This window comes from Corythoichthys intestinalis, chromosome 14 (genome assembly GCF_030265065.1).
Source record: "Corythoichthys intestinalis isolate RoL2023-P3 chromosome 14, ASM3026506v1, whole genome shotgun sequence".
NCBI classification, from domain to species: domain Eukaryota; kingdom Metazoa; phylum Chordata; class Actinopteri; order Syngnathiformes; family Syngnathidae; genus Corythoichthys; species Corythoichthys intestinalis.
The window spans coordinates 38,668,031-38,685,307 of NC_080408.1; the positions used below are offsets into that span (position 1 = coordinate 38,668,031).

The 17,277-nt window shown below is 39.5% G+C and overlaps 2 protein-coding genes across 8 annotated transcripts in view; both read left to right on the plus strand.

The window, feature by feature from the left end:
• The window catches only part of st18 (ST18 C2H2C-type zinc finger transcription factor), a 118,827-nt gene that overhangs the window by 16,644 nt on the left and 84,906 nt on the right, over positions 1 to 17,277 (plus strand). Inside the window, exon 1 of one of the 7 annotated variants that reach the window (XM_057856660.1) lies at positions 15,657 to 15,836. The exons of the other annotated variants lie outside the window; for them this stretch is intronic. Within the exon in view, the coding sequence (XP_057712643.1) occupies positions 15,713 to 15,836 (124 nt within the window). The 5' untranslated portion in view covers positions 15,657 to 15,712. Of the gene's footprint in view, positions 1 to 15,656; positions 15,837 to 17,277 lie in introns of those variants that run through there. 7 annotated transcript variants of the gene reach the window in all.
• Positions 12,816 to 17,277, plus strand: part of pcmtd1 (protein-L-isoaspartate (D-aspartate) O-methyltransferase domain containing 1) — a 128,780-nt gene continuing 124,318 nt past the window's right edge. Inside the window, exon 1 of the mRNA XM_057856664.1 lies at positions 12,816 to 12,825. The gene's annotated coding sequence lies outside the window, so the exon portion shown is untranslated. The remainder of the gene's footprint in view (positions 12,826 to 17,277) is intronic.

Below are 17,277 nucleotides of genomic sequence, written 5' to 3' on the forward strand. Positions count from 1 at the left end.
TTGCTTTCAGACATGGGTCTGACCCAGGTAAACACTGGAAAATCACCGGACTTTAGCGTATATGTCTGAAAAGGGCTTAAGTGTTCTTCATCAATCTTTTTTTGCTGTTGCCAGATTAGCTTTGCCTGTTGATGCCTTGTCACAGACCATTTTCTTCAAATTCAATCCACAGATTTTCAATAGGATTAAGTCCTAGACCATTTGCAGGCCATGACATTGAATTTACATGTGCGTTTTTGCTCGATAGCAAGATGCATTATCATCTTGAAGAATGATTTTATCACCTTCAAAAATCCTTTCAACTGATGGAATAAGAGGTTTGAGATTTGTGCATTTATTGAAGAACAAACATTTCAGCGCCTTTCCAAGAAATGCAGCCCCATATCATCAATGACTGGGAATATTTGCGAATTGCAGTTGGTTTTATAACGTAATTAGAACAGCACCAAACAAAAGGTACAGCATCATCACCTGGCACAACGCAGATTCGAGATTAATCTCTGAATAATTGTGACTCTCACCCAGCCATCCACATTTCGCAACTGCTTTTCCTTAGACCATTTGAGTCATGTTCTTTTCTGTTTTGGTGTTCATTGCGGCTTTTTCTTTTTTCTTTTACTTTTTTTTCTTTTCTGCATGTAAATCCCACTTCCTTTAGCCGGGTTCTCACAATTTGGTCAGACATGTTGACTCCAGTTTCCACCCATTTTTTCTTCTTTTTTGTTGTTCATTGTGTTTTCAAGACATTTTCAAGTTTTCTCTTATCTTTGATGTCTTTGACAACCTTGCCATGTAGTTTGAACTTGGTCCAAATTTCAGACAAATGTGAACAACCAACATATTTTTCAGCACTCTGCAATGAGCTGTTCAAATCTGATTCAGATGTTAGTTCTGGCAATTAAATTTTACAGGGGGATTTCAAATTTTTGGGGGGAATTATATCGTTTCATAGAGAAGTTTCAGAGGTACTTCCGCTTTACTTCCAAATGTCTGCAAGCAACTTCCGTTTTAGAATTTCTCCATCCAAAACAGTGCAGGTGGAGTAACATTAGTTATTAAAATCCCTTAAAAAAGAAAATGGTGTTATACTTGTATAGCGCTTTTCTACCTCTCAAGGTACTCAAAGCGCTTTACACTACATTGCCATCTACCTACTGGTGACACAGCACCAGGAGCAATGCGGGGTTCAGTACCTTGCTCAAGGATACTTAGGCGAGTTCATCAGGGTGGAGAATCGAACCCACAGCCTCTGGGTTGGGGGACAACTACTCCACCACTTAGCCACGCCATCCCCAAATATATACCTCATCCATCTGCCATCATCACGACAGGGGAGGACAACATGTTCATGAAGGCGGATGTGGAACCAAGCTCGTGCTCCCACAAAGACCGGATGTTTTTGAAGCCATGTTGCCGCTGTGTTATGGAAGGTATATTCTTCCTATCCCTGCATTTTCATGTATCCAGTGCTCAAAAAAATACTAAAACTCTTGCGTATGAAACGACGCGTTGCCTGTGATATTGTTATTATGATGATGATTGTAATTATGATGATCTTTAATATTATTTACTACAACTACTGTATCCGCAGCCAGCCTGTTGCTAATCAGTACGTGTAGATGCCACAATTATGTCAACGCATAAATGCAAGTGTTACAAGTTTTTTGTTCCTTTGTGTACAGGTGCAAAATGCTGTTAGGTAAGGGAAGATAAGTTGATGTGTGTTATAGCAACACTTACTGTACGTTGATGGACATAAATCGAGACTAAGTCGTTCTACCTGGGGGCGGCCGAGAGGCTGGGGCTGGAGGTGGTGGCTTGCCTCGCGGCGGACCGTCAGCTCAATCCCGAGATCCAACTACGAGCTTTTTAACTACAGCAACTTTAAGATAAGCTATTGGAGCTGGAATTACCGAGGACAGTGGGAGAAAGCCCGTCTGGAGGCCGTAATGTCGGGTGAAAGTTTGGCAAGGCTCTGGAGCTCTGCTGTCGGATATCACATTCTTGTATGGGATTTTTCCAGAAATTGTAAGTTGTGATTTATTGACTTGTTTTGCACATGCACCAATCATTTTAAATAAAACAAGAAATTGAATAATGTCCAAATGTTTTATTGCTATCAATATCTGCAATAAAAAAGAATGACATACTATTTTTGTTCATATATACAAACCTTGTAGTATTTCCTCGTAACAACAAAATCCGTGTCAGCCCATCTGCATTCGGCAAATGTAATATAATTTGTAATTTCACCTCATTTTGGTCACTCAAGTGGCCGGCGTATCATTTTATACATCACTTCAACACAGCCTGACAGGTTGTTATAACTTTGTCCACGAATGATCAACGGAGTGATAAGAACAACCATAAAATTTCATCGATGTCTCATCTAAGTCGTACTGAATTTATTTCTGGAGATTCCGTGGGTTCCTCTGGCTTGATTTTGCAGTTTTTGTCAACACACTGCTTACTTCAACTGCAATTCCTGTTGTTCTTTCTAAACTGGAAGTTCGGAGCAGACATTTTTCAAGATGGCGTTACTCATATTGCGCTCAGGAAACTTGTCGATACTATTTTTTTTCCCCTCCAAATTTAGTTATTCAATATTTTGTTCCCTCTGCTTTGCCTCAAAAAGTCATGGTTACTAATTTTTTCTAGATTTTTTTTGTGTGTGAAAGTATCCCATTTTATGCAGAGATTTGTTTAAAAGGGATGACTACTTTGTATTTTTTAAGTCACATTTTTTATACAGCCATTAATCACAGAAAATGTCTCAAACGGCATCACAGGCCTACAGTTGACAAACAATAATGACATTCACTATTTAATACATAATACAAAAGATTTTTATGTACGTATGACAATTCAAAAAAAGAATGACTATGTTGTACTCAATATAAAATAAAAAACACAGAGAAACTGTGAGACCTTCTGTCATCACTGTTGAGCAGTCATTGATGCGAATGATATGGACACAATGCCACCGCCAGCCATGCCCATCAAAAAGCCCGCGCTGAGGCTGACAAAAGGCTTAAAAGTTATCCAAAGTGAATGACTATGGTTACATCATCTTCCCAAACTCGATTTAAAAGTTCAGAGATCCACGAGTGATGCAATATTAAGAATGAGAAGCTGTCTTAACTGAAACAGGAATGAATTTTCACACAAACTTACCTTTGTGGCTGTCGCGCTTCCTACTTGATAGTCATCAAAACACACAACTTTCAACACTACACTAAAACTTTGACTTGTTGGCAGTGCCAATAATCCCATCTATTTCAACTGGGAAGGCTGACAGCATCCAAAATTTAATTGGATGTCTTTCGCTTTCAATCGCATGAAACCTGTTCATTCACTGCCAGCCCTCCCAGTTGACCGCCAATGGAAGCCAGTGAATTTGAATTTGTAAAAATACAACAAAAAAACAGACCTCGTAGTGACTGACGGATGACTTTACTCTGTATTATTTACAAATGTATGTCAGAGATCTGCACTAATGTGTCAATACTGTAAAGTGTTTTCATTTGTATGGTTTAATGAATGAACAAAGAATGAAGACTGATGACAGAAAAATTGTGTCGGTAAGCAAGCAAGCAAACTCCACTTACAGTACATACAATGAGGAAATTAAGTATTTGAACACCCTGCTATTTTTCAAGTTCTCCCGCGGGGGTCTGAAATGTTCATTGTAAGTGCTCGTCCACTGTTAGAGACATAATCAAAAAAAAAAATCCAAAATTCATAAGGTATAATTTTTAAAAACAATTTATTTGAATGATGCTGCAAAATCGCAGGGTGTTCAAATACTTATTTTCCTCACTTTAGCACCTTTCGCAGACAGGTCAAAAAGAGCTTTACATGTGTTCACAATCATGCACACATTCATACACCAATGGGACTGCCATGCAAGGCACTGCCAACCCAGTGGAGCAAACTAGGGTTCAGTTCCTTGCCCAAGGTCGCTTCGACAGTGGGTAGTACTAGCCAAGACTCAAACCGCTGACCCTTTGGTCCCAGGACGACGCGTGCTACCAGCAGCACCACTATTAGCTGTTGGAACAACTTTAGTTAAACCGATTACTACTCTGTATTACGCCTGCACAATATATCGTTTGAACATCGAAATCGCAATGTGCGCATGCACAATAGTCCCATAGCAGGACATGCGTTTTTTTTTTTTTTGTTTGCTTCATAAAAGCAGCTATTGTGCAGAGACATGGCTTCCTGGGTCCCTTTTATATACACCAGTCTTAATGATTCATAGATGAACCCTCTTGATTAAATGCTATTATATGAATACAATGTGGTCATAGTGAGTCAACCGAAGTCTTCCCAAGCAGAGCTATTCAAGTCATTTGGTGAAAATTCTTCTGATTTGAATATTTCAATATATCGCAAACCCCCCAAATATCGCAAAATCTTTTTTTTCTAATATCGTTCAATCCTACTCTGTATTGAGTATAAATCATAAAAGACAGGTAATACATTGCCAAATGCTGTTGAAAAATATAGTTGAACACATTGATCTATTGAATTAGCTGACTACATCTGCATTTATTTTGCAAATTGATGACTACTCTCAGTGGTATGAAAAAGTATCTGAACCTTTTGGAATTTCTCACATTTTTCTACAAAATTACCATCAAATGTGATCTGATCTTTGTCAAAATCACACAGCTGTAAAAACGGTGTCTGCTTTAACTAAAACCATCCAAACCTTTATAGGTTTTCATATTTTAATGAGGATGGCATGCAAAAAATGACAGAAGGGGGGAAATAAGTAAGTAAACCCTCTGTCTTAGGAGACTTAGGCCATGTGCACACGTAGCAGGTTTTTTTTTAAAAATGAGGATTCTGCTTCTGCCCTAATACATCGGGGGGGAAATAATTGTGTCCACACCTGCACGTTTGTGGAGAAAAAAAAAAAAACTTCCACAGCCAACCGCTTTCATTCATTTTTAAGTACATTCAAAACAATAAAATAATTGTCCAAAATACCCATTATTCAATAAGAAGCACAGCAAGAGTTTGTAAAAAAAAATGGAAGCAAAAAAGCGCCTATTTAATGTACTCCAAATGTAAAAATTGGTCTCATGTGTGACCTGAGGACAAAATTTGTCACAGCCAGTGACGTAAATCTTCGGTTATCAGTGTCCACATGATAGAGCCACAAACGCAGAATACCCACTTCTTCACTTTCCCCGTCGTTCTTAAAAACTCTGGTTTAAATGTGCGCGTGCATGATAGGCCTATCCGTAGAAAAATATCTTCTTTTTGCCAAATACCCTGCTACGTGTGGACATGGCCTTAAAGAGCAATTGAAAGGAGTTTTTACCAAACAATTTAAGTCAGGTGTGTGATCAATCACTGATGAGTAGTTTAAAGCTGCACTGCCCACTATAAAACACACACCTGGTAAGAATTGTCTTGAAGAGTTGTATGATGTGCATCATGGCTCGGTCAAAAGAGCTGTCTGAAGACCTGCGATCAAGGATTGTTAATTTGTATAAAGTTGCAAAAGGATACAAACCATCTCTAAGAGTCTGGATGTTCATCAATCGACCGTCAGAGAAGTTGTTTACAAATGGAGAGAGTTTGGCACTGTTGCTTCTCTCCCAAGGAGTGGCCGTCCACCAAAGATGATGCCAAGAGTTCAGCGCAGAATACTCAGAGAGGTAAAAATGAACCCTAGAGTGTCTGCTAAAGACTTATTGCCTGGTATACCAGACTCACCGCTGTTCCAGCGATGGAGTCTGGCGACCGTCTGGCGGATTAAATTCTGAAGGCGGAGCAAGCCACAGCAAACAGACAGCAGAGTGGACCAATCAGCTACGGGCAGACGTGGCGTTGTTAAAGCGACAAGTGATTAGCGTGAGCGGAGAATGGAGAAGTTTATTCAACATGGCTAAAGCGAGCCATGGTGACTGTTGTCAATGACTTGTTTCGATGTGTTTTTTTTTTATTTAAAACTGGTTTTACCGCGGATTGGAATATATTCTTGGCTCTCCCGTTCGCCATCTGTGTTGTTGTAAACATGACTTTCGGCGCACAAGAGTGACGTTACTCGTTAAGAACACATCATGCAAGTAAACGAATCTGATTGGACGATTGATTTTGTACCTTGCTCGAGAGGCCGTTAATGGGCTGGGTCCCAGACTATTTCTCACAGTGTTTGAAAAATACAGGGAGAATAGTCTGGCTGTGCCAGGCAAAACGACTTATAGAAATCACTGGCACAGTCCAATATATATATAATATAATATCACTCATCAACTATATGTCAAACTATGGCCAAGAATGGTGTTCATGGGAGAACTCCACGGAGGAAGCCACTGCTGTCTAAAAAAACATTGTTGTTCGTTTAATGTTCGCAAAACGGCACTTGGACACTCCGCAGACGTTTTGGCAAAATATTTTGTGGAGTGATGAAACCAAAGTTGAATTGTGTGGGAGTAACACACAACGTCATGTGTAGAGGAAAATGGAACAGCTCGCCAACATCAACACATCATCCCCACCGTGAAACATGGTGGAGGGGGCATCATGATTTGGGGCTGTTTTGCTGCTTCAGGGCCTGGATAACTTGCAATCATTAATGAAAGAATGAATTCAAAAGTTTATCAAGATGTTTTGCAGGAAAACCTGAAGTCGTCTGTCAGACAGTTGAAGCTAAAAAGAGGATTGATGCTGCAACGAGACAATGATCCAAAACACATAAGTATTTAGAATGGTTTCGGAAGAACAAAATACATGTTCTGGAGTGGCCAAGTCAATGTCCAGACTTGAACCCCATTGAGATGCTGTGGCATGACCTAAGGACAGCGATTCATGCCAGACATCCCAGGAATCTGACTGAACTACAGCAGTTTTGCAGAGAAGAATGGGCCAAGATTAGTCCTGATCAATGTGCCAGGCTGATCTGCAGCTACAGGAAGCGTCTGGTTGAAGTTATTGCTGCCAAGGGGGGGGGGGGGGGGGGGGGGGCAGAAAATATTAAATGTGATGGTTTACTTACCTATTTTCTCCCTTCTGTCATTATTTGCATACTATCGTCATTAAAATATGAAAACCTGTAAATGTTTGGGTGGTTTTAGTTAAAGCAGACAGTTTTTTCATCAGTGTGATTTTGACAAAGATCAGATCACATTTGATGGTGATTTTATGCAGAAATGTGAGAAATTCCAAAAGGTTCAGATACTTTTTCATAGCACTGTATGTCTATGAATAACAGCAACAACAACAAAACAGCAATATTCTTCATATTCATTTTGGAAAGGGATTACTACTCAAAGTGCCATCCACTGAATCTGATGGGGCACAGCCCCTCTTGTCTCCCATGCGTCTCCTCTTGAGTGAGGGGATCATTTACACCCATTACGTCCCCCAATGGATATTAATGCTTTATTTTGAACGATGTTATGCATTCCAAATAAATCCAAAGGGGAAAGAGAAATAACCTGTGCTGTTGTACTGTATGGCAAACTCTCAGTTCCCAAGATGGTAAACATTTGTCTGTTAAAGATGTGAAATGTTGTTTAAGAGTCTTCAAAGGACATGGAATGAACATATTGTGAGGTTGTTGCCGGTCACACATGAATGGGCCCAAAGGGGATGGCAGGGATGTAATCTAATCGTTGCTTTTAAGTGAGACACACTGACACGCAGTGTAGATAGTGATCCCCATGAAAAAACCTACTGAAGAATATCTTCTTTTCCCGCTGACATTAACATAAAGATATAGTTGTGCGTGTGTGTGTTTCCCCCAGCCATATCAACAACATGTACTTATGTTGGCTTTTCTATTTGCATATGCAAATGCTCGTTTTTTTTATTTCAAGAATTTATTCATTCCTTTTATGTCACTTTGTAGAGTGAACAGGCGGCATCAAGTGTGGCAACAATGAGGCTTCAAGACCACCAAGAAGATGCGCTTGTGTCACATTAGCGCCAGCGTTGACGGCTGAGATTAAGCACAGTTTAATATAGATTTTGTACACATCGTCGCAATTCAATGGGACCGTGGAAATACGCTTTGTTTGAGCTTACGGGCTGCCACATGACATTAGTCGTATTGTTTTGCAGTGGATTGGAGACTGTGTTGTGACTTCAGTGAGAGAGTGAGCGCTGAAAATTAAGTTTATTTTGGCGCTTTCGTTTTGGAATTGTTGGCTATGCTGTAGTCACTATAAAATAAAACAAAACAGAGACACCTGTGGTTGAAAGGTTTCTACGCAATTTTGTATATATAGAAACGAAGGCGAAACCATACATCATCAGGTGTTTAGGAGGGTATTGATATTATTATTTTCAATGGGTAAATAATATGCATGATATATACAATACAGCAGGCAGTTAAACAGTGCCATCTGCTGAAAAAAATCACATATTCTTTTGGGCTATTCTTTTTTAAAAAAAAAAAAAAAAAAAAAAACAAGAGAGAATGTGCCATCTTAGTCTCTGAGACCATGACAATCTCATGTACTTTGTTTTTTTTTTTTTTTGCATGATATGAAAGGCAGATAATCAGTCCTGATGACTGTTGAGACAAAACTCAACTATTAAACGGTAAAAGCAGTGTCATGTAGCAAGTTCATACACATATTTTTGAAATTATGTATTAAACATAAAATACAAAAGACTTAAATGAACGGAACCTGCTGTTAGGAAAAGTTAATATTCACTGTTGTCTCGAGAGATTGAGTGATACAACCATCGAAATTTGGGGGCTACGGGCCGTCATCGGCAGGTATTTCGCTTTGACTTGCAAGCATATGTTTGAGATAAGAGCGTTAGTTAACTCACTTTGCAATCATCAGTAGTTTAACAGATAATAGCCCCTTTCAGACATATGCTAAACTACAGTTAAATCCCATAATTTAAACAGGTAGTCTTTAAGTCTGAAAGCAATTTCCCAGGACGACTGACACGGAGATGACACCGACATTAACCGGGTTGCGTCCTAGTAAAAGGCCCGGGACTTACCCGAGACGCAGAATGTGTGAAATCAGCCGTTTAACTCCAGGGTCACAGTGCGAAGGCTGGTAACGTAAATATCATGGCGGGCCAATCGTTATTTCCTTTTTCTTTGCAGTAAGACAAAAAGCGGTATACAAACATCGTAATTATCAACATGCCAAACTTGAAAGATAACAAAATTAAACTGGAAACATAACAAAATTAAATTGCTACTGGATCTTAGAGGTGAGGAAGAGACTGTCCATCGTCCATCGTTGGAAATACGTGTTTTACTTAGTTCCTTATGTCGACTAATACTGAATGTCTAAATGTCCGGGTTCTCAAATTCCGCCCCCTACCCTCCCTTCAAAAGAGCCGTCAACACAGGACAAGCCTGAAAGTGTACAACCAGAGTAATTCCTGATACATCTCCCCATGTCTGAAAGCCATAACACGGGTAAATATACAGTATAAGATATACTGTCATGCAAAAAAATTAGGACACACCATTAAATATTCAGTTCTTTATTAAGAAATTTTCATATATCAATGTCTGGTCTTGTTTTTCTTTACCTCTGGAAAAGAAAGTGAAGTAATTGAAGTTAAACAACCAAGATTAATATTGGTTTATCCATTAAACCAAATATACCAACAAAAATGCATATTCTAATTAAGAAAAAAGTTAGGACACCCTATCACCTAATAGCTCGTGTTATCCCCTTTGGCTGACATAACTTCAGTGAGACGCTTTTTGTACCCATCTACCAGTCTTTGACGTCAGTCTGAAGAAAGTTTGCCCCACTCCTCAGCGCAGAATACTTTCAGCTGTGGGATGTTTATGGGGTTTCATGCATGTACAGCCAGTTTCAAGTCACCCCACAACATCTCAATGGGATTAAAATCTGGGCTTTGATTTGGCCATTCCCGGACTCTCCATTTCTTCCTTTTCAGCAAGTCCTTGGTGGATTAACTGGTATGTTTTGGGTCATTGTCATGATGCAGGTTCCAGTTTCGCTTCAGCTTTAATTTTTTCACCGATGATCCCTCATGTTCCTCAAGCACCCTCTGATGGTAATGGTAAATGGTAAATGGTGTTATACTTATATACACGATATAATTCATGGTGGATTCTATGGTGGTGAGCTGGCCTGGTCCTGCTGCAGCAAAACATCCCCAAACCATGACACTTCCACCTCCATGCTTCATAGTTGGCATAAGGTTCTTTTCCTGGAATGCTATATTGGGTTAACGCCAAGCATGTCTTCTGTTCTGGTGTCCAAATAATTCAATTTTAGATTAATTCGTCCAAAGAACATTATTCCAGAAGTTCTGGTCTTTGTCTAAATTCACTCTGGCAAACTCCAGTCTGGCCTTCATGTTCTTCTTGGAGAGCAAGGGTTTCCTCCTTGCACAACTCCCATGAAGGGTAAACTTGTGAAGTATCTTTCTGATTGTAGAGGCATGCACTTTCACATCAACAGAGCTTGCTGTAGGTCCTGTGATGACATTTTAGGTTTTTTGGAGATTTCTTTTGCATCTTGTGGTCTGCTCTCGGGGTGAACTTGCTTGGACGGCCAGACCTGGGCATGTTGGCAGTTGTTTTGAATGTCCTCCACTATTTTCCGGACAGTGGAATGACTGATTTTATATTCTTTTGAGATCTTTTGAAATCCCTTACCAGACACATAAGCGTCTACAATCTTCTTTGTGAAGGCCTCAGACAGCTCCTTTGATCTCACCATGATGTTTTCTCTCACTTCAACAGTCAGGGGCACACTAAACTAAATATGAGGTTTAAACAAGGCAAGCCTCCTTGAAAACACTGAGTAATGATGTTCTAATCATATGCATCTGATGTGATACTCCTGTGTGTGATTTTAGCCATTTTAAGTGGGATTGAATGTAGGGGTGTCCTAATTTATTCCTCGACAGAAATTGCATTTATTTTAATTTAGATTTTACAGAAAGTTATTTAAAAAAAATAATCTTTTTTTCAGTTTTAAGTTTTTTAGTTCTATTACTTGAATCTCTCGAGATTGTTAAAATTGATATTAAGTATCCATATGACCAAATATGTTAGAAAACACACAGGCTTCCCTAGGCTGTCCTATTTTTTTCACATGACTGTATGTCTGAAAGGGGCTAGTGATTATTAAAAAAAAAAAAGTCTTCAAGGTGTTTATTTCAATTACCACATGTAGGCTACTGTTAAACATCAAATATAACCCTTACATTATGTAAAGTATTCAAAACGGTTACCTAATTTGGGTTTAAATCACGCTGAAATTGTGTTTAAAAATGCTGTCACATTATTGTTTTACGACCCCATAAGCAAGGGATATTTGAACCAAAAACAATGGAGAAAATGACGTATATTCCTTATCATCTGCAAAGAATGACTAACATTACAGCAGTTGACTCAGATCTTTTTTTTTTTTTTTTTTTTTTTTTTTTTTTTTTAATTTTTGTAGCATCAAATTGCTGAACACAAATATAAATCAAACCTAAGATGGGTTCCATGTAAAGTATATTTAACTGTATTATACTGCCAACAGGTGGTGAAGTGGACACTTCAGAAGGAGCAGCACTATATTCATCGAAATGCAGCAAAAAGTGCTTAATTTCTTTACATTCTCTTTTCTGTAATTTCTGGACTTAAATGCGCACCCAACTATAAGCCACACCTCCAAATTTAGCAAGAAAATTATATTAGTTCAAGCCTCACTGGACTGTAAGCCACTGTTGTGTACATTGTATTATGGGTTATACTGTACATACCAAAAAAAACATGGAACTCACTCGCTTCTAGTCCCAAAATTATGACAAGTATGTCATTACTGTGTGTGCACATTACAAATACTTTTGATGTGTTTTAGGGGGGAGGGGGTAAGTGAATGAGTGGCAATTCAATTATTTTCATTGGGAAAAGATGATTTGAGAAATCAGTGTTTTGCGATCTTTGTGTGGAACAAATTAGACTTGTATTACAAGGCACCACTGAACATTTTTGTTTTCACAAATAAATTACTACAACATCTTAAATATGAAAGAGAATAAGTCACAGAGTTGAACCACTTTCTACACATTTGTATATAGACTAAACAAATGTCAGGTGCTGTTGATGTAACTTTATTTACAAACAGTGCATTCTTCAGCACTAAAGGCTGAGATGAAGCACAGCCGAATATAGATTGAGTCCACGTCTGTGCAATTGAATAGCCCTAAGTACTCTTTGTTTGGGCTGCCACATGACATTAGCCGCATTGTTTTGTGGAAATTGCAGGGTGCGCTGCGCTGCGGAGTGAGCGAGCGAGCGAAGTTCCAGCGCCGACCCGGTGACCCGGCAGTGCATTAGAAGAAGTGAGGCCGACGTGTTTGTGTAGGTTTTGTTTGCGCGAGGAAGGTATGCCGCTCCAAAACAACGGGGTGCCGTGACACTTCACTGGGCTTGCATCATTTGCAGCCGAATGCAAAAAGCTTTTAGACACAGATGTGACCCATTGTAATACCTTTCTAAATGCAATCAAACACTTTCTACAAATACGAGGCAGCACTTTTAAAAACACGCACCCTTGTTTGACATGTAATTTTGTCCAACCCACTCCTCCATCAGCCCACTTTTTTTTTTTTTTTTTTTATCCAGGGGATGAAACATGCTCAACTAAACAGCAGTTTGTTTTATGCTTTATCGCAATGAGATTTTATTTTTTGTATTTTCCACAAACATGTGAACAGATGTTTAGAGCATAAACAAGAATATTACATTTTGCGAGGAACGCAATATGTCAGCGTGGCGTTGACACAAGTTGATTTGTCGTCTTGACACTGGAAATAATCCCAGCTTGTTGTCGTCCCCACGGCGACATTGTTGTTTGATAAGATGCTTTAGATAGATGCCGCTTCGCCTCCGACGCCGGCTTCTCTTATTCTTCTTTTTCTCCTTTTGTGCGTCCCCCAAGCCGAGTGTGGTTCTGTTGTGGAGGACTGTTGGGCATTAGACTTTCAAATGAGCCATTAAACAAGGTGATGACGATCAACCGCCAGACCTTTAAGTAACAATCGTATTGGTGCATGGAGAAAACAAGTGGAAATACATTGTGACTCCATATTGTGTTCTCACGTTGGTTCCCTTGAGACTCAAGCATGCAGCGAGTGAGGAAGAGGGGGTGATAAGCATGTTTGGGTGGCCTCTTCCATCAGCTGGGTTAAAAGGAAAGGGGGGGGCTTTTTTTTTTTTTTTTAACAGCCACAACCTTCCTCCCCCTCTTTTGCCCCCCCCTGCCCTCAGGCTCCACCCAGAAGTGTGGTTGCCTTTTGTCATTGTAATCTGGCCGTGTTTGCTAAACGCTGCCACTGTTTACTCTCCGCCACGGGGGCTTGTATGAACAGGAGTCAGCAGGACGACAGGGGTGACATCACTTTTGCTGGAGGGGCAGATGGGGGTGGGGGCACATTTGTGATTTCTCAGGACCCTTTTTTATTAATCGGGGGAAGGCGAGCATGGCCTACAGGGAGGAATTACACCCGGTGACTTGAATAACGTGCTAGGCGTCAGTCAGTGGTAATCACGCCAAATCATTTCCAGGTTGCCTTTTCAGTGATAGCCAAGGCTTTTACATTGAAATGAAACGAAACAGACTGACAGGTAGAGACATTTAACAAGAAGAAGAAGAAGAACAGGGGGAGACGGAGGAGGGGAGAAATCAAATTAACCGACAAGGATTTCATATCGTCTATTTGTGTTGTTGCCGTAGCGATAAAGTCGGAGACATCGAAACTGGTCTGTTGAGCCATTGTTATCATCCCTGGCCATCTGCTGCTGAGGAGTGACATTCCCTCTCATTTGCATGATGAGTGATGTATGAGGAGGTTGGGAGGGCATATGCCTTGGTCTTATGACAAAGCCAGGGAAAGTTTTTTTTCTCTCTTTAAATATCACGGGAAATGAGGCCAGACAAATAAACTAGTTAAATCATTTATAAATATGAGCATATCACACACAATTTTGTAAGAGTGTTTGCAGGCTCATTTGGAAAAGGCAAGTGCCTTTTTTCATGAAAGCTAGTGAAGGTTTTTCTTTTAAAATTTCAAGAAAAACAAACAGAAAATGTGTTTGGAAAAAAAAAAGATTATATATACTTCAAGGGCTGCTTCTGCTTCAGCACAATCATTAGGTAAAGTACTTGCCTCAGTGTTGCCTTTTTTGCACAAAATTGCTGCTGGAGTGCTCTTATGCATGTGATTTATGAAGAACACAGTATGCATTATTAAGATTTTAACCATTATTAAGATTTTCCTAAACAAAGTTGACCCATGGAGAGCGAATAAAAAACAATGTTAAACAGTTATAATCGCTCGTTCCCACAACATTAACCAGACTTAAAAAAGTAATTTTGTCACTCAATTTTCATGAGCATGATAAAATTCTGAAACACTTGAATATGGCCTACTTGATAATATAATTACATTTCTTTTAATAGCTCAATTTGTTTTGGAAATCTTAATCTATAGAAACAAGAATTACCATAGATTTCTGATTACAATCTACAGTTAATTACTCATTATCCAGCTATATCGCACTGATGAGATATTACGTGATGACGCGTGCACATATTGTAGCGTATACAGCGGTGCATACATTGCATCATCTCGTGACACGTCATCATCAGCACGACACGGCTCACGTGGGAGAGTGGTCCTCTCCCAACCCGGACGATGGGGGTTCTACCCTCATCGCTTCTTGTTTAGCCGTCGTCAGGTTAATGAAAAGACAATGTTAACGCACTTTAAGTACTTCAAAGGTGATTTACCATTTAGCTCATAATAATTAATTTGATTTTAGCTCATAATAATTAATTTTATTTTATAATTAAATAAAACTTAACCACTTATGTTACTTAATAAATGAGTCCTCCAGATGATGTAAACAAAAAAAATAAATAGTTTTTAATACTTCAGCTGGTTGAGTTACTGTATTAAATGAATGAATGTAATGCTTTAAATGCCTTAAATCATTTGAGTGGAACTAATCTATCAACTTTGACTAGTGAACTCAAGAAAGTACTTTGGAAAATAGAGAGGTAAGAGGCCTTTTTAAAATTATTCCTCGGCAAATATTATGACCAAAAAAAAAAAAAAGTAAATTAGTTACAACAAAATTTCTTGAGACTTCAGTGTTTTCTGGCAAAACTGCTGCTTTATGCATCAGTTTTATCAAAAGGTTGAGAGTTTTGGAAAGTTTTTTCATATTTAAATGAAATGTAAAAATTATGATAAGCATATTACTTTTAAAATTACCTAAAAATCAGTGAGTCTTTCAAGCGTTGCTTATTTCACACGTCTGTTACTTCGATGCTTAAAGTTGTGCTTGTATTTTTTAAAAATTTTTATTGTATGTAATTATTCTGACCACTAACATTGGGTCACTATTATGAAATAATACAAAACTTGTTAGCCCGAGCCTCTGGAGCGATACCCTTTTCTTTCCCCGTACAAATCTGCCGTCTGTGCGCGTTCACATACTGTAGTGGATGCGCGCTTGTGCATCTGCCTCCTTGTTTGTGTGTTTTTTTTTGTGGCTGTGGGAGTAGAGCGAGGAGGAGGAGAATGGGGGCGGGCGGGGGGGAGCTGGGTCGAGGGGGGAGGGCGGCTGTTGATGTGCAAATGTGCATCATGTTGAAGGGCTGTGAATGGGGAGGTGTGACGTAAAAAGAGACCCGAGCGCAGGTGCTTATCTCGAGGCTGTCAAAGGCACAGTATGTCATATTCCCGGGGACTACCTTTCAAAGCCACAGTACCAGCGCCTGCCGCCACCATCAGCACCATCACCAGCAGCACCGGCACACTGGGAAGACATCAAACTTTTGGGATCGCGGCTCTAGGTTGGTTTCAAAGTTCTCCTATCTCATTTCATGTAGTTTTGCTAAGGATGGTCGGCATCACTCACTGGAGAAGCAAAAGGCTTTAAGCTCGCCGAAGCAAGGGCTGGGATGATTCAAAGTTGTTGAGATCGGAAGTGTTTGCTTTACAGTGACAAAAGTGGCATTTTAAAGGGGTTTTGCTAGAAAGCCGGTGCAGTTTTCAGACAGTTTGAGGGGAGATTAGACAGCTCAAGTGTTTTGTGACCCATTTTTGCGATGGTCCGAATAGCACGAGATGGTGTAGATTAAAATTTGCCGGGTTTGTTGCGTAGTATAAGCTTGTCTTAGAGGAACACATGTCAGCATTGTGCGCGCAGACAAAAGCATTGTCGCGGCTCGCCTGTGGCTTTGACAGTGACAGCTGTACATACAAGCCCCGCTGTTTCACTCAAACATTGACTTCCAAAAAACATATTTAAACAATGTCATTGATTGCATCCTCTCAGTTCAAGACTTAAAAATGTGTTTCCTTGTCGTGAATTCGTCAGCATCCTCTCTTTCCAGAGATTGTGTGAAAAGTTTGTCAAAGTAACACTTTGGAGTTACACGTGGGCGTACTTTGAAAAAGAGCAAAGCACTTGACTGTTTCTCCAGCAACTATTGATTTAGCAGGATGGACGCCGTTTTAGAAAAGTTCATCATTTACCAGATAAGAGATGTGCTGCGCATTAAGGACTCCAAATATCCGCTCGAATGATTACAAAATGGTGTTTACCACATTTAAGAAAGGAGCGAGGGATATTTCACTTAGGAACGCATTTACTCTAAAGCCCCACAATAATGTAGCATTTTCTTTATGGAGTATGTTTAAATTTGTCAAATGAAGCCGAAATAGTTCCGTGTGTTTTCTGTGTTTAATATAATTTGGAATCTTTATGAACACTTTATAATTCCTGTTTTGATTTTCTCCTAAATTTGCTTAAATATTTGTTAAATTATAATAAATGAGCTTGTACTAGACTCGAATTGAAGAAAGTTAAATTGTACAAAAGTACAATGGATGAGTCTGCATGGTGTTTTTGAACTTGTGTGGCAGAAATAACAGTAAAGTTCCTTCTCATTAATTACTCAAGCCGTATAGAGGCTGTTGTGTGTGTGTGTGCTAAAACAGTGATAAGTAAGAGGCATTATTCCTCCCTGGACCCATTCGTACCTTCCCATCCCCCCTGCTCTTTAAAGTGCAAACGGGTCGGTTGCTACACAACGCATCCATGTGACCTCCGCTCGCCTGCAGGAACTGTCCAAGGTACCCTGCTGCCACCCAGCAAAAATAAAAAGACTGCCAACAAGGCAAATCCGACACTTTTACAACACCTTAGATATATCACCGTTAAAATGTGTCCTTTTTTGGAATGACGTGATACAAACCTAAAACATGAGGGACATTTTGTTACCTGTCCCA